The following is a 23,957-nucleotide window of genomic DNA, read 5'->3' as shown; positions in this document are numbered from 1 at the left end:
TCAGTGATCCAGGGAAGTCAGCATGATTTTGTCCCTAACAGATCTTGCCAGACCAACCTGGTTTCCTTCTTTGATTGAGTGACCAGCTTACTGGATCGGGGAAACTCTCTTGACATGATTTATCTGGATTTCAGTAAAGCTTTTGATAAGGTCCCCCATGACATTCTGATGGGCAAACTGGAAGACTGTGGACTGGACTATAGGACAGTTCGGTGGATAGGGAACTGGTTAGAGGACCGCACCCAAAGAGTGGTTGTCAATGGCATTTCATCAGATTGGAGGGAGGTGTCCAGTGGGGTGCCGCAGGGCTCGGTTTTGGGCCAGGTACTTTTCAATATTTTTATCAATGATCTGGATGAAGGAGTGGAAGGGCTGCTCATTAAATTTGCTGATGATACCAAATTGGGAGGAGTAGCAAACACCCAAGATAGAATTAAAATTCAACAAGACCTGAGTACTCTGGAGAAGTGGGCAGCTGTGAATAGGATGCAATTCAACAAAGACAAGTGCACAGTATTACATCTGGGCCACAAAAATAGGAAGCACAAATACTGGATGGGGGATACACTTCTGGGCAATAGTATATGTGAAAGAGATCTTGTGGTGGCAAAAAAGGCCAATTTAATCCTGGGTTGTATCAAAGGAGCCATAGCGTCGAAATTGCAGGAGGTCATAACCCCTCTCTATACTGCCTTGGTCAGGCCGCACTTGAAGTATTGTGTGCAGTTCTGGAGGCCTCACTTCAAAAAGGATGTGGACAAAATCAAGAGGGTGCAGAGGAGAGCGACGAGGATGATCAGGGGTCTGGAGACTGAGCCCTGCGAGGAAAGGCTGAGGGCCTTGGGAATGTTTAGTTTGGAGAAGAGGAGATTTATTTATTTATTTATTTAATCACATTTCTAGACCGCCCTCCCTGTCAGACGGGCTCAGGGCGGTTTAACAACAGTTTAAAACAGTAAAAACATTATAAAAACATTAAAACATATCAAAACAATTAAAATTTGCGGGTATAAAATATTAAAATACAGCATTGTCCTGCATGGGTGGTGGAAGGTCTTCAGTGGTATGGCCGGCGAGAGGACAGCCTAGCCCCCACCAAATGCCTGGTGGAACATCTCCGTCTTGCAGGCCCGGCGGAAAGATAACAAATCCTGCCAGGCCCTAGTTTCCTCAGACAGAGAGTTCCACCAGGTCGGAGCCATCAGCAAGTTCTTAGTGGCTAATCGAAGCGACCTCTGGGGAACATATGGGGAGAGGTGGTCCCGAAGGTATGCAGGGCCCAGTCCGCATAGGGCTTTATAGGTCAACACCAAAACCTTGAACCGTACCCAGTACTCAACCGGTAACCAGTGCAGCTGACGGAGGATAGGTGTTATATGAGCCATGATTGAGGGGGGACATGATTGCTCTCTTTAAGTATTTGAAAGGCTGTCATTTGGAGGAGGGCAGGGAGCTGTTCCAGTTGGCAGCAGAGGGTAGGACCCGAAACAGTGGGCTTAAATTACATGCACAAAGGTACCGGCTGGATATTAGGAAGAACTTTTTCACGGTCAGAGTAGTTCAAAAGTGGAATCAGCTGCCTAGGGAGGTGGTGAGCTCCCCTTCACTGGCAGTTTTCAAGAAGAGGCTGGATGAATATTTTTCAGAGATGCTTTAGGCTGATTCTGCACTGGGCAGGGGGTTGGACTAGATGGTCTGTATGGCCCCTTCCAACTCTATGATTCTATGTATCTGTTGTATTTACTCGAAAGGAAGACGGCCTTACATGTAAGTTGACCCCTTTTAAAAAGTTATGCACAAAATAATATTATTGGACATAACTGTAACTTTATGCAAATGTAAGATGACCCACTTTTTTGATGGCATACGTATGAAAAACTTAGTCTTGCATTTGAGTAAATGCTGTACTTTATCTCTGCTGTAAAGTTTGAATCATGTCTGAGAGGAACGAAATGCTATGAACATGTGGATGCACTACAGTTGGATTGGCAGGATGTTTTATTGCAGGCTTTATAGGATAACTTTGGACTGGACCCTAAGATCCATTCCACTAGCAGTGGTACTTTACTGTGCTACATGGAGCCCTTTCCTCTCTTGTAAGAGGCTCTTTCAGCCCTACATGTATGTCAGTGGTGAAAATTGAATTATGCAACTGTGAAAAGCTGCTTAGACCATACTAGCCTATCCAAGCCTGCATAATTTGTGCCTCTTCTTGCAAAGAAGATGCTTAATTTTATTTAGTACATTTTTCTCTCCCCCCCCCCGCCCCACTTCCCTGCAAGGAGCTCAGGGCAGAGCATACTTATTCTGAATATCTAAAGGATGAGGCCCTAAATAATTTTTCTCATATATAGGACAGCTTTTGTGTTGTGTCCATGCAAGTATGGACACACCTGTATCCCTTTTCTAGGCAAAAGTTAAGGACCAGTTCAGCAGACTGTCCTGCGGCATAAATTTTTGTGAGCTGATGTCATTGTACAACTTGCATAACCTTCCAAGCCATCCACTGCGTTTGCAAGATAGCTTTTAGAAGCATTTTATTTCCGTATCTTTAGTCATAATGCAGAACAGGTAAAACCTTCCTACTTTTAAAAAATATCACCTTATGAACTAGCCAGAATGAGAGACTTTCTCCCCCATTCACTTTCTCTTTAAGTGAATGCATATAATTGAAACTTCTGTATAGCTCTACACATTCCTAGCAATGACGATATATTGCCCTTGCAGACTTGATAGGGGAACGATAGTTTATCCCTGGTCCTAATCCTCCTCTGATAATCAGGGCGTCCAAGTGGTTTTTGCCTTGAAGGTCTGAATTTATCCATCTAGTCTTCTCTCTGCCTGTCCAGTCTGATAGAATGTGCACTGAGAGAACTAATTGCTGAGAGAATTTGTTGTCTGCCTGCATGACTGATCAAGAGCATAGCAAGTTCATTTCAGACAGTCTCAGACAGATTTTCCTTCAGCTTCTCTGCCTTTAGGGGGAAAAGATTATGTGTTATCATTATCTAAAAGCTGGGTGTCCTTTCAGTTATTTCAGAACTCCAGTGTCTTTAAGGAGTTTTAAGACATTTATAGTGTCATTGTGTACTACTGACTAGTACCACAAGATGTTAAGATTAGTGCTTTATGTTATCGATAATTCTACCATATTTTTTTCTTACATTCCCTTTTGGATTTCATTATTTGTATTAAAAGTTCCACTTCCAGGTATGATGGCGCTGAGGGGAATGGTATGTCAACTGTATTAGATACATAAACAGCTATTTATATTAACGACAAGTCTACATTTAAAAAATAATTAAGTTCTAGCATATATTAGATATTTGGCTTCATATTTAAATTGATCATGGTTATCTGGTCTTGCTGGTATGAGTTTTTTGTACATTTACACTTTGTTTAATCTCAGATACCCTAAAAGAGTCTTCATGTAAAGCATTAAATCTAACAACAACAGCAGGAAAACCCCTTAAGTTTGAAATAATGTTAAGTTTTATTGTAGGCATAATCTGTTTTTTGTATAATAGAAGTCCTTAAAATAATCTTAATCAAAGTTAAGAACTGAAGGTAGCACAAAGTAAAAACAGTAACACAGGCAGAATAATTCCTTCTTCATACCTTAATAGCAGCTTACTTACAAAAAGGAGGAAAACAGATCTTCAACCTTCCCCCCGACACCATATATCGTGTGTAGGTGGAGGTGAAATCTACTGAATTTTTTTTTTACAATTAATCTGAAACTGTTCGGAAAGAAATTACAATTTATTTTTCCTGTTTTCCTTTATTGCAGCCTTTCTTCACTTAAGTTTGCCATACCTGATCAGTGAGAATGCCAAAAGTTAGTACTTTAATCTATCTCAAGATCATTTATAGGCTGAAAATTAGAGCTGGTATTAATGTAGGTGCTGAAAGATGTACATGATTGCACCTGTGAGAAAAAGATACAGCATTGGTGCATGTTGGCATGCAGTAGATGAGCAACATTTGCGTCCATTAGCACGTTAAAGATCAACAAGATCTCTAGGGTTTTGTATCCTGAGCCATAACTAAAATATTATCATCATTAATACTGGCTCCTTTATTCCTTGCCTGAAAGTAAATGGCTTACCAAATACTTGGGGGAACAAAATAAAAATCTGTTTTCTTGCAACTATTGCTTGTTTATACTTTCTACATGGCATAATAAAGAGGAAAAAGTAGACTTTAGCCGCTGCTGTGGAGACTTTACGACCGCGTGAGACATTACTTTAGTGGAGGCTTCATTTGCCTTTCAGTCTTTATGAAATCTGCTCAACACCAAACTAGTCATTGCAGATACCATGAGGAGTCATGTCAGAGGTCAGATATTTGAGACAATTTTCCCACAATGACCCTGTGAGAGTGATCCCTTACTGTGTTAAAAAAATAGTCAAAGAGGATTAAATGGGCTTAGCAAAAATATTACCCTTCCTGAAGTAGCCCCAAGACATTAAGAGAAGAACCTAGCCAGGCAGTAAATGTGCTTTATTTGACCAGGGCAGAGTCCTGGCCACATTCCTTCAAGAATCTGAATGGGAGAAGTTAAATCTGCTAAACTGGATTAGTAAATAATCTCATGGTTTGTGGCATCTCCTGAAATAATTCAGTGAGTTGGCTGCATTTGTACAGTTTTGAGGAGAGCTGCTGGAATTTTTGGTTATCGTAGTCAAAGATGGGACCATATTTGGCCATTACTGTGTGGGCCAGGCTAATTCATAAGCTGATTTAAAAAGCCATTTATTTTTTATTTGTAAAATTTCATTTACGAAAAAAAATCAAATTCTATACATTTGGGAGAAGGATTAAGAATCTGTTGAATGATGCTATCCATTCAGTATGTTATAGTTAGGAGAAAATTTTCATTTCTCCTATATCTGCTTATGGTGTAAAGCCTGCCATCCATCTGTGGAGTGGTTTGTTCAGATACTAGTCATTGGAGACAAAGACAGACCAGAGGTCCCCTAACTGTAACAATTCCCAGACTTCCTTACTAAGAAATCTACTAATTATAGCCTTCCTACAACTAAGATGAAAATACTTTAGTTCCTCCTGAAGGATTTACTTCAACAGCTACCGCTAACAGTTTTGGGTTACTTTTAAAGCTTCTGTGACTCACTATTGTGTCCTGTTTCATTGGGCTTCAACTGATATCTTGTTATACATAATTGGGCTGCACCCTGATTCACTGAGGATGATACAACAGTTCCATCACCATTTTCTTCATGCTGGGGTGAAGGCAGAAGAAAGTCCGTCATATGATCAACAATTAAAAACAGTTTAAAGTTATAAGTGAGTCTTACCCTGAAAAAAATAAAATAATTTTACAATTTGAGAGTCATTCTTATATGGATCTAATTCTCTGCGGTTGTTTGTTTTTGCCATCCTGATCCTGCATATAAATTCAGTGATCTGTGAAGGGAATAAAAATGTATTTCTGTAGAAGAAAAACAGAAATAGCAGGCGATACTTCAGAGAAATTCCAGCTATTATAGTTTGATTTTTTGCTAGGAAAAGGTGGGAGGTGAAGGAGGGAGTGGTAGGTTTTTTTACTGACATCTTTGTGTGTCTTGGGTAAGTCCTTTGTATGTCCTTCCTTTTTATATTGTATTGTGTTGTGTTGTAAGAAAGTTTAAATGACTGATACGGGGTTGGTTGTTGGGGTCTTTGGGTAATTGTTTTTTATTTTGTTTATGATTTTGTATATTTTTGTATATCTGCATTAATAAATTTATATTTTTTAAGAAAAATGTATTTCTGTAGGCATTCATTTGCACAGTATACTTTATTCTTTATCGTATTTGAATTGTGGTTTAAAAAAAATCAATATTTTTAAATTTGCATTATTTATAGTCTGCCTTTCTCATCGAGACTCAAGGTAGACTATGGAGTGTGAGTCAGTACAGCCAATTTCAAAGAAATTTCAATAAACAATGTAGTAGGGTATATAAATGCAAATTTGTAGAGATTTAAACCAACAGAAATCCAATACAGTGTTGAAGAAAGGCTGAAACTGTGCATAAGCAATTCTAAGCCTGACATATTAACTAACATAGAAAATACGCAGTAGTATCATACTTACAGCAACAGACAATACATAGTAGTAGTCTATCCTTATCACTGTATTGATGTATCCCTTACAGACTGCTTTCTTTCAGTACAGCCCTTCTACCTAATAATTAAGTTTCGTATAATTTGTGGAAAGCCAGGAGAATGGGAGCTTTCCTGACCTCTTTAGGTAGGCCATTCCATAAATTGGGGGAATACCATATGCATACAGGCGGCTGTTGATTTTGCCATGTGCAAGGTGGCACCTGCAAAAGGCCTTGTTCAGATGAGTGAAACTGCCTTGGTGGAACATTGGGGGAGAGGCGGTCCCATAGATATGATAGACCAAGGCCATGAAGAGTTTTGTAGCGTGTTGCAAATTCAAATGGGCAACAAGAACAAGTAGTGTCTGGTTTGCAGCTAGAAGGGATGGGCCAGGGATAGTTATGTCTATAATAGTTCTAATTGGTTTTGCTGGGTAGAAAGCTACTTGACCCTACATACCACTGTAATTTTCCTTATGACTTGTCACCCAGCTCTCATTGCTGATTTGGAACGAATGGTGTTTAAAACATTATCCCCCAAAAATGGAGTTTTGCATCAATATAGCACTAAAACTGGTATGTTAAATGCTTGTTCCAAAAGATTTATCTGACACCCTGCCCCCCGCCCCAAATACCTATCTTCCACTTTGCCTAGATCAGCATTTATTCCTTGGGAGTGCTTTGTATATGACATTCTGATTTCATAGTAGTAAAAGATTTTGTAGTATCTTTTATAGCACAAATACGATGTACTTTCCCTTTGTTTGGGATGATTTTGTCCAACTATTAATTTGTATTTGAATCATTGTTAACCATTGTGCTCGTCGCAGGCAATCTCTTTGCTGCAGTGATGTACATAGCTGAGCCAGGTCTTAACATTTGAAATATTTGGGGGATTGTATACCAAAGAATACCACAATGGCTTGTATAGTGTCAGATCACTTTATGCTTTTTCTTTTAGTACTTGTTAGAAATGAAAAGCTTAATTTTACCTCCGGAACACATTCTGAAACGTGGTGACAGTGAAGCAGTGGCATATGCTTTCTTCCATCTCCAGCACTGGAAGCGAATAGAAGGGGCCCTTAATCTTCTGCACTGTACATGGGAAGGCAGTAAGTATCCTTTTGTCAGTTGTGTGAGCCAATGTCTCTTTCATTTGTAGTTGATATTTTAAATGGCCACCTGAAGTTTTTTCTGGCTATTCAAATGGGTACTGTGTAAAGCTCTCTTGAGTCTTATATTATCATCATCATAATTTGTCTTAGGCCTGTTGCTTTCTTCCAGATAGAATTATCTAGTTTCAGAGACTGAAATCTCCTATCAGTTGCCTAGAATAAGTTCTTCAACTTTTGCCACATGAGCACTTGAATTGGTCTGCTTCAAGCTCTGAAGAGGCAGCAAAGAAATATTCTAAATAAATAAATGCCTGGTGGGACTTAAGGATCCTTGTGCTTTCCAGAACGCTTTGTGGGGATTTGATGATCCTTAAAGAATTGCTCTGCAGCTGGGCTGGTACATATGGAATTAGACTCTGACTAACATCTGGTTGCATGTAAATGGGGTATCTCTCAGGCACCCTTTCCATCCCTTGTGTAAAGGAGAATTACAGAGGTAGAATGCAGTAAAAGCAAGGTGGTACATACAGTGAACATTGCAATAATCATTCTCATCCAGTCTTAGTTGGATGAGAAAAATATGAGACATTCCCTTTTTTAGCTTGTTTTATGTTTGGATGCCAACAGGAGTTCAGGAAATGAGGGCAACCATTGTATGTTGGAGTCCCACATGATTGGTGAATGTTCATAAGGAAAGTATAAATAGATGGGTGTAGGGGATTATCAGTGTCTCCATGAGAGGAAAAAATGGTGCCACTTTTGAAAGAAGCTGTGTTCAAACTCTTCTGTAAAGGAGCCACTTTTGTTAGAAGATAATCTTTCCAGTTATTACCTAGTTTCACATTTGTGGCTAAGTGGATGGCTTAATTTCTTAAATCTGTCATCTATCCTGGATTTTCAAATGAAACTGCCTTAGTAGCCATGCTGAGCCTTCATTGTCTGGAAATGAATTGAAGAAATTCCACCCTCTTTCTCTTCTGAGACATCTCAGACTACTGCATTTAGTAATAATGCATTCTAGGTGCTATATAGAATGCAGAAGTGATTTCATTCTTGGTAGCTGCTACAGATGTGAATTTTGCATGGGTCAAACATCAGTAATTTTTGTCTTTTTCCCCCCTCAGCATTTAGAATGATCCCATATCCATTAGAGAAGGGCCATCTATTTTATCCCTATCCCAGCTGCACAGAGACGGCAGACAGAGAATTATTACCAAGTAAGTAACTGTTCTATTTCTCATAATTATTCATTCAGCTGTAGCCTTCTTTCTAAGCCTATTTAGTGATGTGCTCACTGGCACTCCTACATACAAGTGTATGGTGAATAGTATGCATACCTGAACACTGAAGTTCAATTAAGTAAAACAAATGTAGCAATCAGTTAAGAACAGCATCCCTTTCCACATTATCTTTGTGCAGTGAGAACTGCTGCAGTATGTTGTCTTTTTGCACTGCACATGTTGTAAGAAAGAGCCTAGTGTTGCTTCTTCCACTGCTAAAGTTTCAAGGAGGGGTGCAGTGGTCTAGGGAAGAGCTCTTCCTGTATGGCCTGTGGATTCCAATACTCCCTTTCTGATGATACAGAGGAGAGTTGTACTGTAGTTACTCCTGCAACGTGAGGGTAACATGAGATGGGGTATTTCTCTCTCTAGTGCTTTCAAGAGGAGTTAAATAGAAAGAAGTTATAATGGCCTCTTGTGTTTTTATGTAACTTCAGAATTAGTTAAATATTGTCACATGGCTTTATCGAACAGAGGTTGCACCACACCACTAGCCTCAGAATTAAGACAGAAGGAGGTTTTAGATGGCACCTGAGTCCTCATTCTGTGTCCCAGTCCTCTCCAGCACAGCCCGAGGAGAGAAGCTAGGCATGTCCTCATCAGCCCCGCTCATTGCCCATTTTGAAGGCAGCCTCACAGGTTGTACAGGCTACCTCTTCCTGTGGGTGGGGCTCCATGCACAAGCAAGTGGGGGCTGCTTCCCAGGCCCCCACCACTGCATGCCTTTGACCAGGCTTCTCCTCCTTACCTGTTTCTTTGGCTGAACTGCAGTAGGAATTCCTTGGTAGGGACTCATCATTGCCCCGTGGTTGCCCTTTCCCACACTGCCAATCAGCTGGGTGTCAGGAGAACCCTTAAAGGCCTTACATATATGGTGCTGGTTGGTCCCAGCTTCTCCCACCTGTTGCCCAGCCAAGTGGTGACCAGGGTCCTAAGATTATTGGCCTCCTCAACAGCCACCCAGAGCTGGCCTACAGCCTCCTCTTTTACATCTGCCAGTTAGGAGCGTGGAAGCTCCCTGAGCCTCCATTCTCTGATAATTATTAAAGCGTTTCTCTCAATCATCTATCCTCAAGTCTGAATGGTGGGAAGAGACACTGAATTTTCTAAATTCAGTTAGTCCTTTTAAAAGAACTTTCTTAATGCATAGGTATTTGATAATGTGATGGTGTCTGTAATATTTATATCGCTCATCTGTGAAGCTGTGAAGCTGCTTCATCATTTCGGAGAACTTGATTGATAAGACTTGCATCCCTAATTAGTGTAGGCTGCCATACATTGAATTGGATCCAAACATCGTTTTCCACTAATGGAAGAGAGGGAGCAGTTTTTGATGATTCCCTCCCACTCTGCTGCAGCCCCGTAACTTGCCTCTGATGCTGTTCCTGAGGGTCCCCTCTTCTTCAGGACTCGGAGCAGCATTTTGGGAAGGTCAGTGGGTCACAGCAGGAGGGGTGAGGCAGGAAAAATTTTAGTTGGGAACCAACTCATTTGTTCTGTCATGTATCAGGGAATACTTTTAAACTTCATAACTTGTTGAAAAAACCTCTGTTACCTTTCTGACTTTTAAATGGCCATGGCAAATGATATGAAAAGTCAGATAGGGTAAGCTTGATCAGTACAGAGGGACACTGAAGTGTATGATGCTGGAGGACTGCAGAAATCTCTGTGTGCTGGGTATGTTCTATGCTGCTCTTTTATATTACCCTATATGAGACTGGCATGGTTCACTTTCACAAGATGTGTAAATTGAAACTTCATTTAATTGATCATTAAAGTTCAGTAGCCAAAAAAATACTCTCACATGTGTCTGGTTGGGGACCGAAAAGTGAATGATGCTCACAGGGCAATACCTGATGTCCTTGGAAGAATAATGTGCCCTTTATTATGCCAAATGATTATGCCTAATCATTTTAGGATGGATTCAGAAATTACATGGTTTCTGGCTGTCTGCATATACATAAACCTTGTAGAGATTGTCGTGCACATCCTTCTATTCTGCTTTGTGAGTATGATGTTGAACAGATGTATGTGCAGCTGTCAGCTAGAAGGGGTCTCTCCATGATTCTTACGTTTCTTCCTGTCTGAAAAGTCCTTCCTTATAGGAAGTAACAGTTTGGCACTCAAAAATGTTTAATCATTCTAGGATTCGGGATGCTCAGTGTTCACTGGTACCTTGAGGAGACTAATTGCTTTTCATGGAAGCTATAAGGCTAGTGGCTGGCTTTTTATGAGTTTGAGAGTTCAGCTTATAAGAGGCTGTGGGCTCCACACAAGGTGTTTGTGTCTGTGCACTGTCTTACAGTGTTCTTTCAGCATTTCCAAGGATTGTAGATTTTCTCATATAAAACATTGTGATTTTTCAAATAGTTGCTTTTCCTTTCGGGGGTGGGGAGGCATTCAGGTATACACCATATAAGTGTATCTGCTTAATTTGAGGTAGAAGAGATGTCAGAAATGTCTTGACATAAATTGTCAATTAAATCCTACATATAGACTGCCAAATTTATTGAGCCTTGTAATAGCAGGTCTCCAGAATGGTCATTCTGCTTTGGAGTTCTTCACAGGCATCTCTGATACATCAGAAAAGAGGTTCTCCTCTAGTAAATCATTATCTTGATGCCAGTCCATGAGTGATCCTTTGTAAAGCAACCTGAAAATATATGTCTCGCTTGCTAAATATGAGAGTTGTGTGTTGCCCTGTAACGTTATAATAAGGGGTTTGTTTCAAGCTAGGTGCTGGTGAGATTCTGTTAAGTGTTAACTTCTGCATGTTGAGAAGCCCTTCATTTGCAAAGTGTGGAGCACTTATTGCCAAAGCACATCTGCCTCAAGTGCACTTGCATATATGTGGTTCAATAAAAAATGTCTTTAAAAATACTTTGAAAAGCTCTGTTTAAAAACTAATTAAAATCAGCCCCCAGACTGCTCTAAATTACTCATTTCTCACTCATGCAGGATATTGCTCAAGGAATGCTTCGGCTAGTGACTAACCCTAAGCCGTGGGTTTCCCGGTAAAATTAAACTCCAGTGTATGCAGACATTTCAGCACAATCACTCACGCATTCCTGTTAAATTTTAAATACAAATCTATCCATAAATAAAATCATCTTAACACTTTTATACTACAACTCTCCAGTAGTTCTGAAAGTTTAAGGATGCAGCTACTTGTTTTTTTTCCTAGGTGAAAGAACTTCTTTTACACTATTCAGACTTGCACTGATTTACATCTAACTGCAAAAAATGTATCATGTATTCAGCATTTTTTTTTGTATAAGTTAGATCAGAGTTTGTAGGTTTGTGGAAAATTTGCTGTGCAAGCTGCTTCTAACTTAATTTTTTCTTATTTTTCGAGGAGTCTTGGATTTATAAAATCTGATGCCCATAATTACAAATTCTGCATGAATTAACTAGAACTAATTGTGAGAAGGAGATGAGGGCATAGCCACTGTATGAAGGTTCTGGTTGTTTTTTTATTGTGGAGGAGGGAGAAGAGGCAACTCTTTAAACCTGCTGTTATCACTTGACCCAGCAAGATCTCTATATAAACTTATACACAACTATAAAACATATAGATAAAATTAATGGAATTGAGCCCACAAGTATCTTTGTGTACTTCACTGTGATCTACCAAATCTTAATCAAGGTGTAGAATAAATTTGCCCACAGTTCCTGTAATGGAAAAATATTTAGTTTTGGTTTAATTAAAACTAATTTTGGAGGAGTGACATTACAAACGTCTGAACTGGCCCTTATAAAAGTTCTACCGAATTTTATAAGGAAAACTAACAGTTGAGAGACACAGTCATTACTTAGTTACCACCACCACTTTCAACTGATCGTGTCAAACTGCTTGAACAGTAAACATATTTCCAAGCCCAGACCTCTCTCTGACAGAACCTACAATTTCATAAAACCAATCATATTTTTGGTGTATTTTGGAAACTATAATCAGCATTGTGCTATATTTCAGCATTTGCCAACAATGTCTTTTGTTCCTTCTTTTAAAAATACAAATGTATATAAAAAAACCTGTAACAATTTATAATATTAATCTCAGATATTTTTCTCTGCTAAATCATTGCATTTGTAAAGTAGTCCCCAAATACCTGAACCATCAATAATTGTCATCGTTTTTTGTTCCAGCATTTCATGATGTGTCCGTATATCCCCAGAAGGAGCTTCCTTTTTTCATCCACTTTACAGCAGGGCTGTGCTCTTTCACAGCAATGTTAGCCCTCCTCACTCACCAGTTCCCTGAACTCATGGTCATTTTTGCTAAAGCTGTAAGTATTACCTCCACTTGAGAGCTTACGTAAGGTATTGTGTGGCACTAAGAATGGAAACAAAGAGCCTTGTCTGCAGGCGTCTAGATGCCAGTTCTGTATCCCTTGAGGTTCTTGGTGCAGCATCTGCCTAGTGAAGGAGGAAACTGTGATCTGTCATTCTAAAACATCTTCTTTGCCAGCTACTTGGTCAAGTGGAGTGCTAATTTTGAATTATTGAACTTGGTGTTGAAAATGTGGAATATATTAGGGGTTCTGATGGTATACCACTCCACTGCTTAACAGTCTTCTTTCCTTAGCTGCCAAGGGTGGTTCTGTATGTTGTGCTGAGGGCTCCCAAATGATTAGTTTTCAGGGACTTCAGTATTCAAATAGAGGCCTGTCCAAATGCTATAGCATTTTATGACATTCATGATAGCCATAAGGTTGTCCTAGATCATCTTAGTTCCCCTGTATAAAGTAGGACAACTGAGTAAGCTCAGTTGGTTTTCTTTTTTGACTCAGTTCAGTATGGTTAGAGTGTGGAGGATATCTCAGTGATTCTTTGTCATGGGCAAAAATTTAGGCTTCTGGGCCTCTACAGAGGTGGGGAGCCAATTGAGATTCTTGTCCCCAGAAGATTGATGAATCCAGATGATTTCCTGACAGCCCTTGGAGAATTTCCAGTTATCATGGTTGGTGGTTCTATGCCTGCCTTAGTTGGGGAAATGGGGAAATTACCTAAGCAATTGGTGCTATACTTGACCTTTGCCCACTTTATCTTTTAATAGTTACCTAAACAGGATAGCATGACTGGGTGCCTGGAGTAGTGGATATCACAGATTGACAAAGTCATTCCATCCCTCTTGAAGGAGGCGGTGGTGAGACCTTTCTTAAAGAAGTTCTCCTTGGTCCAAGAAGACGTTAACAGTTATTGCCCAGTGATGATGATTAGTGCCTTTTTGGGCAATGTGCTCAAGCATGTGATATTCATACAGCTATAGGCTTCATGTCTGGCTATGGTAAGGAAACTGCTTTATTTTTTTTTTTTGAAAAATTTTTTATTGGGTTAGAACATTTTTATTTTTACATTACAATCAATTTTCCCCTAATTTTTCGTTTCTAACCCCCTCCCTTTCCCCCCCTTTTGTTGACTTCCAACAGCTTTCCCACCCTCTGTCCCTTTTCCCTTACTTCTATTAAATTCCTCTGTCTAAAACAGATATACATTCTCCATTATATTAAGCAGTGCATCATTAACTCCTTTAATTATTATACACCCAAACTATACGTCTTTAGATAAACAATTTGTCCCATTTTCCAGTTTTGAATAATTCTATATAAACCTATATATCATAAACCATAAAAATTTCCCACATTTAAATCAAACAATTTGATTTGTTCTCTATATATTACTCATTTCAACTTTTTATGGTAATTCTATATAACTCCTCAGATACTCAATCAATTTAACTCTTCTATACATTCAGTTTGGTGCATATAAATCTTGTCAAAGAAAGAAAATATTGTTAGTTAGTCAATCCTCATGTTTAAACCTTATCATTAATTATTCTCTATCAGTTGACCTATACATATCTATATATATCTCAATCAATTAATCTAACTGCTTATAAATTCACATTTCTCTTCCTCCCCCGGTAAAGTCACCCCTCTCTTTTATACTTTTATTATATTTCAGTAGTTCTCAAACTGCCACAGTTTTCCTCCCACCTCCCATTTCTTCTCCAGGTATTGTTTCAGCTTCTCCCAGTCTATGTTGAACTGCCCTGAGTCCAGATCTCTCAGTTTTCTTGTCATCTTGTCCATTTCAGCCATATACAGCAATTTGTAGATCCAATCTTCAATAGTTGGTACTTCTTGTACTTTCCATTTCTGCGCATACAAAAGTCTAGCTGCTGCAGTCATATAAAAAATCAACGTCCTATGATGGGCTGGAATTCCCTCCATTCCCAAGTTTAGCAGCAGGAGTTCTGGGTTCTTATTTATTTGAAACTGTAAAATTTCACTCATTTCTCTTATTATTTCCCCCCAGAACTGCCTAGCTACCTCACACGACCACCACATATGATAGAGGGAGCCCTCATGTTTCTTACATTTCCAGCATTTATTAGAAGTATTCAAATTCCCTAGCGCAATCTTCTTTGGTGTCATGTACCAACGATAGATCATTTTGAAAATGTTCTCTTTAATATTAATACATGTCGTTGTCTTCATTGTAGTTTTCCACAAGTATTCCCATGCCTCCATTGTTATTTCTTTATTGAAATTTATAGCCCATTTCACCATCTGTGTTTTAACTATCTCATCCTCAGTATACCATTTCAGCAATACTTGGTATACCTTGGATATTCTTTTCTTGTCTTCTTTAAGAAGGGTCTGCTCTAGTTCCGAGTTCTCTGTTCGTATGCCCCCTTTTGCAAAGTCTGAGTTGTATAAGTCTCTAATCTGTCTATACTGAAACCAATCATAGTTAGGTGATAGTTCCTCTTGCGTCTTTATTCTAAGTTTAGATACTTCAATCTTAGTTATTTCTTTATACGTTAAACATTGTTGTTCATTATCCACAGCTCTCGGATCTATCACCTCATATGGAACCACCCACAAGGGGGTTCCTTCTTGTAAGTAAGTTCTATACTTCTTCCAGATTGTAAATAGACTTCTCCTTACAAAATGATGCAGGAACATCGAGTTGACCTTTACTTTGTCATGCCATAGGTATGCGTGCCATCCAAAAATTTTTTTATATCCCTCTAGGGCTAATAGTTTCTTATTCTTTAATGTCATCCACTCTTTTAGCCAAACTAGGCAGATTGCATCATGGTAAAGTCTCAGATTGGGCAGTTGCATTCCGCCTCTCTCCTTTGCATCTTGTAAAACTTTTACTTTCACTCGAGGCTTCTTGCCTGCCCAAACAAAATCTGATATTTTCCTCTGCCATTTTTCAAATTGTTTAGAGTCTCTGATGATTGGTATTGTCTGTAACAAAAACATTACTCTTGGTAACACATTCATCTTAACTGCTGCAATCCTGCCCAACCATGACAGGTTCAATCTATTCCATTTGATCAAGTCTCTCTCTATCTGAGTCCATAATTTTTCATAATTATTCTTGAACAAATCTATATTTTTTGCAGTCAGCTCAACTCCCAAGTATTTCACCTTACTAGTTACTTCACAATCCGTTGTTTCCATTAACAATTGTTGTTTCTGCTTAGTCATGTTTTTGCATAATATCTTTGACTTCTTTTTGTTAATGAAGAAACCTGCCAAATCTCCAAACTCCTTGATCTTGCCTATCACTTTTGGCATGTTCTCCAGTGGGTCTTCTACAATTAACATTATGTCGTCTGCAAATGCTCTGACCTTATATGAGTAGTCCTTTATTTTTATTCCTCGTATTTCCTCATCTTGTCGAATTTGTATCATCAGAATCTCCAATACTAAAATGAACAACAATGGAGATAACGGGCAACCTTGTCTTGTTCCTTTACTAATCGTCAATTTTTTGGTCAATTCATCATTCACTACAATTGCTGCAGTCTGGTCTCTATAGATTTCCTTGATTGCTCTGACGAATCTTTCTCCCAGTTGTAGCTTTTCCATAGTGGCAAACATAAAATCCCAGTTTAAATTGTCAAACGCTTTTTCAGCGTCTACAAAGAAGAAACCAACCTCTTTGTCACAACGCTTGTCGTAGTATTCAATAGCATTGATCACTGTCCTTAAGTTGTCTCTTATTTGTCTGTCTGGCAAAAAGCCTGCTTGTTCCTCCTCTATGACTTCCGAGAGCCACCCCTTCAATCTCTCCGCCAATATCTTCGCAAAAATTTTATAGTCATTATTGAGTAGTGATATAGGCCTATAATTTTTCACGCTAGTCAGATCTTGGCCCTCTTTTGGGATCAATGATATATTCGCTTCGCTCCAAGTGTCTGGAATTCTTTGATCCCTAAAAACTCCGTTCATCACCTCTTTTAGGAATGGTGCCAGTTCATTGGCCATTGTCTTATAAAATTTAACCGTAAGTCCATCTGGCCCTGGCGCCTTTCCTAGATTTGCGGATTGTATTGCCATGTTTATTTCCTCATCAGTTACTTCACTGTTCAACTTATTTCTCCAAGCTTCCGAGATCTCTGGAAGTTTGGTTTTCTCCAAATATGATGCTATTGATTCTTTGTTTACTTCTTTTTTATTATACAGCTTAGCGTAAAATTTATAAAAGGCTCTGCTAATGGTAGTCTGCTCCAAATACGTTTTGTTTTCTTCACAAATTTTATTTATTATTTTCTTTTCCCTTTTCTTCTTTAATTGCCATGCCAAATATTTCCCAGGTTTATTAGCACCCTCAAAAGCTTTTTGATTCAGTCTTTTAAGGTTCCACTCCAATTCTTTGTTACTCATTGCTGTTAACTGTTCTTGAAGAATTTTGATTTCCTGATGTATTTTCTTTTTCCCTGGTCTCTTTTTTAACTGTACTTCTTTGGCCTTTATTTTCTCCTCAATCTCTTGTCTTTTCTCCTCTTTCTTTTTCCTTGCTCTACCATTTAAGTCCATTAGTATGCCCCTTACAACCGCCTTGTACGCGTCCCAAACTTTACTGGTTGGTACTTCTTTATTCACGTTGTATTGTATAAAAAACTTAGTCTCTCTTCTCAGTGTTTCCATATTCTCACTTTCCTGTAACAGGTCCTCATTTATTCTCCAGGCTTTCCTTTTTCTCCTTTTTCCAAATTTCCACATAATTGGGTTGTGATCTGAGCCTACCATCGGCATTATTTCTACCTCCTTAGTCCATAGCGCTAAGTCCTTTGAGGCCCAGATCATATCAATTCTTGATAATGTAAGATGCCTTGCAGAATAAAAAGTAAACTGTTTGGTTTTAGGATATTCTCTCCTCCATACGTCTTCGAGAGTCTCTTGTTGAATCAACTCAAAAAAAAGCTTTGGCAATAGTCCTCTTTTCTTTTGTGCTTTTGTAGTCTTTTTGTCTAATTCCAAATCTGTCACTCCATTGAAATCTCCAGCAAGAATTATCTGGTCATATACAAGATCGTCTAGGTGCTTCCTTAAGTCCTCAAAGAAGCTTTCCTTTGCACCGTTAGGTGCATAAAGTCCGACTACCAACACTCTCTTTAAGTTCCAATTACATTCCACTGCTACAAATCTAGCTTCCACATCTCTCATAACAAATTTTGGCTGCAGCTCCTCTTTTATATACAACACCACTCCTCTTTTTTTCTTGTTGGAAGCCGCTACAAATTCTTTGCCCAATTTTCCAGATTTTAAATATTTTACATCCTGTTTTCTAATGTGGGTCTCCTGCAAACAAACAATATCACATTTTTGTTTTAGTAGCCAATGAAAAATATTTTTTCTCTTATTCGGTGAGTTTAGTCCATTTATATTCCAAGATAATACTTTACACTCCATATTCATGGTTTTGTTGGTAAGTCTTTTTCATTGTCCTTGATAAATCTCTCCATCTCCCGCTCAGATCTGATACGTTTTTTTGCCCCTCCAAACTCAAAGGACACTCCTTCCGGTAACTCCCATCTGTATCTGATATTCATGTCCTTCAAAGTCTGAATTAGCACTCTATATTTTTTCCTGTCCAATAACACTGATCTGGGCAGTTCCTTCATTATAATAATCGTCTTGCCATCAATCTCCAATGGATCTTGAAATTGTTTGGTCACAATCCTCTCTTTCATATTTCTAGTTGTAAACTGCACAATCACATCCCTTGGTAGTTTCCTCTGGGTTGCAATTCTTGAGTTCACACGATACGCCACATCTAGGATAGCCACAATTTCCTCCTCCTCCTTCCCCAGGTAATCAGCCAACACCTCAGTCATCTGTTCTTGCGCTGACTTCCCTTCCACTTCTGGCAGACCACGAAATCGAAGCTGCTTCTCCATGTGTTTAGTTTCTGCAACTGACATCCTCCCCTTCACCAGCCTCATCTCTGTTTGTTGCGTGTCTATTAAATTCTCCATCGCGTCTTCTACTGTTTTAACTCTCTGCTGCGTTCCTTGTAATTCACTGCTAATCGTTTCCACACCTTTTTTCACTTCTGACAGCTCCGACTTTACTGTCTGTGTAACTTCCTTGACCTCTTTAATAAGCTCCAATTTCGTGTCCTTAAGTTCTTTCATCATGTCTATAAGTTTTTTGTCCAAGTTTTCTATTGCCGATTGCCACTCTTTTTTCGACATCGTGGGGCTTGCTTTAGCTCGCTCCCACGAATCTGCTCTCTTCCTCAGCTCCGTGGCGTATAATTAAACGTTTTCCTTTTTTTTAAATGTCCCAATCTTTGCCAAAATTAATTTTTTATATCCAAAATGTCGGGCGTCTTTTCTCTATGGTTTCTCTATGTTATTATAATCCAAGATGGCCTACTTCCTCTTCCGCTGAAGCCACGACCCTTCCAGTTTCAAAGATGGCGATTCCCCACTTCCTGTCCTTTGGCAAGGGCCGCTTCCCTCCAGCCACTCTATTGTTGTTACGCACTTCCTGTCTCCCGTCTTCCCACAGCAGGTCTCGCGATGGTGTCTTTTTCCCACAGCTCCAAAACCACAGGTATTCAAAACAATAGTCCGATTTTTGTAATAACTTCTTTAAACTTAGTCTCTTTTAAAATACAACTCCTGCCGAGTCTTCACCTCCTTTTCGCTAGTCTGTTGCAGTTTAAAAGTCTACTTTCTTTCCTCTCTGTTTTTGTCAATCTGTCCCGTTTCAAGAGATAGCGATCTTTACCTTCTCTCCAGCTTTCTCGGGTTGTAATCGCTGTTTCGATCTTAAATTCTCCTCTCGACTTCCCTCCCCGATCGAAGCTTGGGTATGTAGGTCTTATGCCAGCCGAATTGGCCCCAAAATTGCCGCAGAGATTATAGCCGACCCGTCGCAAGGTGGGACCTCAAGGATCGGGGGGGAGACTCCTTGTGTAGAGCCCCCCCTCGTCCGAGATCTAACTCACCCTAGGGTCTTGAGCGTTCTTTGCCTGCTCCCCGCCTGAGAGCAGTCGGCCGCGGGTTATTTTCACCCCTCCGGCCGGTTAAAACGGCAATCCGGTCAGCTCCACAAATGGAGCTGCGTTAGACCTCCATGAATCCCAAACCGGAAGTCCCCCGGTAAGGAAACTGCTTTAGATGCCTTGGATGATGACTGCTGCTGAGAGACAACTTCGCTGATTCTCCTGGCTCTGATAGCAGTTTGCTGTCATCACCCATGGTATCCTCCTTGATAGGTTGATGGATATGATATTGGGGAACTGTGTTACAGAGGTTCCAGTTAAACCTGACCTGTTGGTTCCAGAAGATGATGCTGGGGGGAACTGCCTAATCTTTGGTGTTTGAAATTTGGGATCCTGCAGAGTTCCATCCAGAGATTCATGTATTTTTGAGAATGCTGGTGTAATTAATCTGGAGATTTGGGGCTAAACTATTGTCACAGGTAACCTCTTTTTCAGTTGCATCAGATTAGATGGTAAACGTTTTGAACCCATGTTTGGAGGAAGTACTAGACTGAAGCTCAGTCCAAATAAGGTTGAGGTACCATTGCTTGATTATCAGGCCAGTCTAGGTTTGTGGAGTCTTCCTGTTCTGAATGGGATTGCACTTCCATTAAGGAGCATGCACGCACTTTAGAAGTGCTTTTTGATCTGAGGTACAGAGGGAGGTGCAGATCTGTTCCGTGGCTTGTAAAGCATTTTATTAACTTTGGTCTGCCAACTGCAGCCCTGTCTTGAGAAACATGATTTGCCCACAGTTATCCATGCTGTGCTTGCATCCAGATTGAACTATTGCAATACGCTCAGAGCGGGTGCCGATGAAGACAATTTAATATTTTCAAATTACTTCTTCATGCTGTGAGTTTTGCACCTACGCAAACTTCTAGAGCTACAAAATAAGCATGAAAATCCCTTTCCCTCTCCCATGGACATAGGTTTGGACCATGTATGTATGTATATTTCCTGCTCAGTTCTTTTTTATCCGCTGCAATAAATGTAATGAGCAACTAGGCTGCTAGCAGGTGTAATGCATCTTGTCAGCAGGTTTTTTTACACTGGCTGCTGGTCTGCTTCAAAGCTTGATTCAAAGTGCTGGAATTGACCTGTAACCTTTGTTCAGCCTTTGACCAGAGTACCTGAAAGATTACCTTCATCTCTATGTACTTGACCACCCGGAGATTATCTATGGAGGCCCTGCTGTATGTGCCCCTACATGCTTAAGCAAAGTGAATACACACCAGAGACAGGGCCTTCACAGTAGAGGCTTACCTCATGCCAAGTTTGTATCAGACAATATTTTTATTCTTGCAAGCATTTAGTCTTCTTATAGTCTGTTTTAAAATTACCACATGGGCCTATATTTTTATGCTACAGATTTAGTCTAATTGTAATATCACTTTTTGGATGTTTAGAACTTGATATGGTGTGTGCCTTTTTGCTGGCAGTTTTAGTTATTAAGTTGGTGTATCTAATAGTGGTATTGAGAGAGGTACAGTATGTTTTAAACTTTTTAAAAAATTCACAGCCATGATCTTCTAAAAATCTCATTCAACATCACAGAGAGATTGTTTTTTTTTTTAAAGCAAGTTTCAAGTTGATCCCTAAAGATCCATTTCCAGCTACTGTTGGACACTGGCCCCTGTTGAAGCAGGAGGGGGAGTTTGATATATCATTGTATATGGGTTATATAAGAGGTAGAGAGGGGATAATGTTAGGCCATTTAAATCATAGCCAGTGACTTGTTAATAGTATTTAAATAGTATGAGAATACTAGACTAAGCTTCAGGGCCAGGAAGATGGATTTCTACCTCTCTTGTAAAACACTAACAGTGCTAGCCTAAGTAAAGTCACTCCCTCCTGAGCCCATTGGCTTCATGGATTCAGTGGGATCAAGTTGCTGACAAAGTTTTGTGTGTGAACTCAGTGGGAGCTAAGGGACTAGTATTATATGGCCCAACATGCCCTACTTGCTGCATCATAAAATTTGTTTTCCCTATCAACTTTTATTTCTCAAATTCACCCTCTTTTCTCACCCATGAAGAGTTTCAGATGGGTAGCCATGTTGGTCTGCAGCAGAACACCAGGATTTCAGTCCACGGGCATCTTAGAGACTAACTAATTTCAAGGAATAAGCTTTCAAGAGTCAAAGCTCCCTTCTTCAGATACAGGGGGGAATGGAGATCCCTGGACTCAAATCTTGCTTTTCTCACCCATTCTGACTAATTTTCCCAGAAAAAAATGCAATATTTTGTGCAGATCGAAATAAACTATGAGCTGTGAAAATCATGTAGTTTTCCAGTATTTTATCTTCATTTTGAGTGTTTTATTGTGTTTCATAATAATTCACTTCAGATGATTAAACTGAAGGCGGGGAGGGCTTCTGACTGTGCAGTGAGAAGGCTTTGAAATCTCTTAGCTTGAAGAAAGATGAGGATGTTTTCATTTGAAGCCTCACCACAACTCAATGGATTTTACCCAAAAGTGGATTCACTTATAAGAATTAGGATGTGCAGAATTTGATTTGTAATTACTTAAAATTTTCTACCTCTAGACTCTATCTTTGAGTCATTTTTAAAGGGTACTCATTTTGGTAAGGAAGAGGGCATGCATCGTGTTGAAATTTTGCTACAAATAAGAAGAATAAAACTGGCCCTGGCTGGAAATATTATTTATCGATGTTATCTTTAGAGGGCTTAAATGGGTGTGATTCTGCTTAGGATTGTATTGTTATAGCCCAGTTTCCCTTTTTCTATGTACTTTCCATTTTTCTAGTGTAGCAAATTTGACAAACTCAAGTTCTAAAACTTTGCGCAAGAGACTTTAAGGGTTTTTTCCCCCTTTCCCTTTAAAAAATCTAGAGTAGAATGTTGGCAAATAGAGGTGGCTCATTCTGATAAGAATATACAGTTACTAAACACACTGTACACGACATACTTTCTGTTTAATGACAGTTAATCATTTTATTTAGAAGATTTATTACTATTTATTGCTGCTCCCCTGGCTTTGCTCCCCAGGCCATTGGGTGGGCACAGGGAGGGGGAGCACTACCGCTCTCCCGTTGCCCTGTGCAGTGGAGGATTTGCGGATTGTCCTGAGGCCAGATTAATTAAAAATCGCCATTTGGAGGTGATTTTTAATTAATCTGTCTTCAGTGCGACCACAGTTCCTCTCTTGCACCGGAAAATGAGTACTCTGCTGCCCTCCCCCCTTGGTTGGCCCCTGGAGCCCCTGGAAGCCCTATTTATTAACCCACTTTTCAATACAAAGAATTGCAAGTTGAGGTAAAATCACATACAAGAAATGTAAATGCAAAGGGGGGGGGGGACCCAAAAACCTGATAGTAGCAAATTTAAATTGCTGGTTGCAGTATATTGACAAAAATGCCTGTACTAAGGCAGTATGTCCTGAATCTGGCACATGAAGCAAAAACCATCAAATATACAAGTGAATTTTGTACTAACAACAATTACAATCATGCATTGTGTAAGCTGCTGAATAAAATGAGAAGGTAGTTTAGTGAAATATGAACTGCTACTGGTTCCAAAGAAGAGGGGAGGAGCCAGAAATCCTACACGATGAAAGGAAGGAAACAAAAACCACTTGGCAAAGAAACCTAACAGGGAAAGTTGTTCTGTTTGTATGTGTGCATGCAATAAATAGTTATTTAAAGAAGACACCTAGTCTCTGACATCAATCTGACAGACAACTTGAGACTCTGAGAAGTAAACAGGGGAGGACGTTATGGGGCACGCTGCAAACACAGTTCAGTGGTTTAGACTAGAGTAACTGTTTAATAATAACAACGACAACAATATTCGATTTCTATACCACCCTTCAGGACAACTTAATGCCCACTCAGAGCGGTCATTATTATCCCCACAACAACAATCACCCTGTGAGGTAGGTGGGGCTGAGAGAACTCCTAGAAGCTGGGAATGACCCAAGGTCACCCAGGTGGCTTCAAGCGGAAGAGTGGCAAATTGAACCGGGTTCTCCAGATTAGAGTCCCGCGCTCTTAACCACTACACCAAACTGGCTCACTGCACTGTTCATTTCTGTTCTCTGTGCAGTCCCACATGGGACTGCGTATGTGCAGGCCTGCTGATTGGTACATTCTGCACCATCTCAGATCTAGAAACATCACTTGACCTTGAGTGCTC

At 39.7% G+C, this 23,957-nt stretch overlaps 1 protein-coding gene across 2 annotated transcripts in view; it reads left to right on the top strand.

Annotated features, from left to right (window-relative positions):
• Positions 1-23,957, top strand: part of ST7L (suppression of tumorigenicity 7 like) — a 118,503-nt gene that overhangs the window by 75,463 nt on the left and 19,083 nt on the right. For both annotated transcript variants that reach the window (XM_054980226.1, XM_054980227.1), the window contains exons 12-14: positions 7,069-7,219; positions 8,347-8,439; positions 12,649-12,788. In XM_054980226.1, coding sequence (XP_054836201.1) covers positions 7,069-7,219; positions 8,347-8,439; positions 12,649-12,788 — 384 coding nt within the window. The remainder of the gene's footprint in view (positions 1-7,068; positions 7,220-8,346; positions 8,440-12,648; positions 12,789-23,957) is intronic.

Source organism: Eublepharis macularius, chromosome 5 (genome assembly GCF_028583425.1).
Source record: "Eublepharis macularius isolate TG4126 chromosome 5, MPM_Emac_v1.0, whole genome shotgun sequence".
Taxonomy (NCBI): Eukaryota; Metazoa; Chordata; class Lepidosauria; order Squamata; family Eublepharidae; genus Eublepharis; species Eublepharis macularius.
The sequence above is the reverse complement of the archived record's forward strand: the minus strand, read 5'-3'. Positions and strand labels throughout refer to the sequence as shown.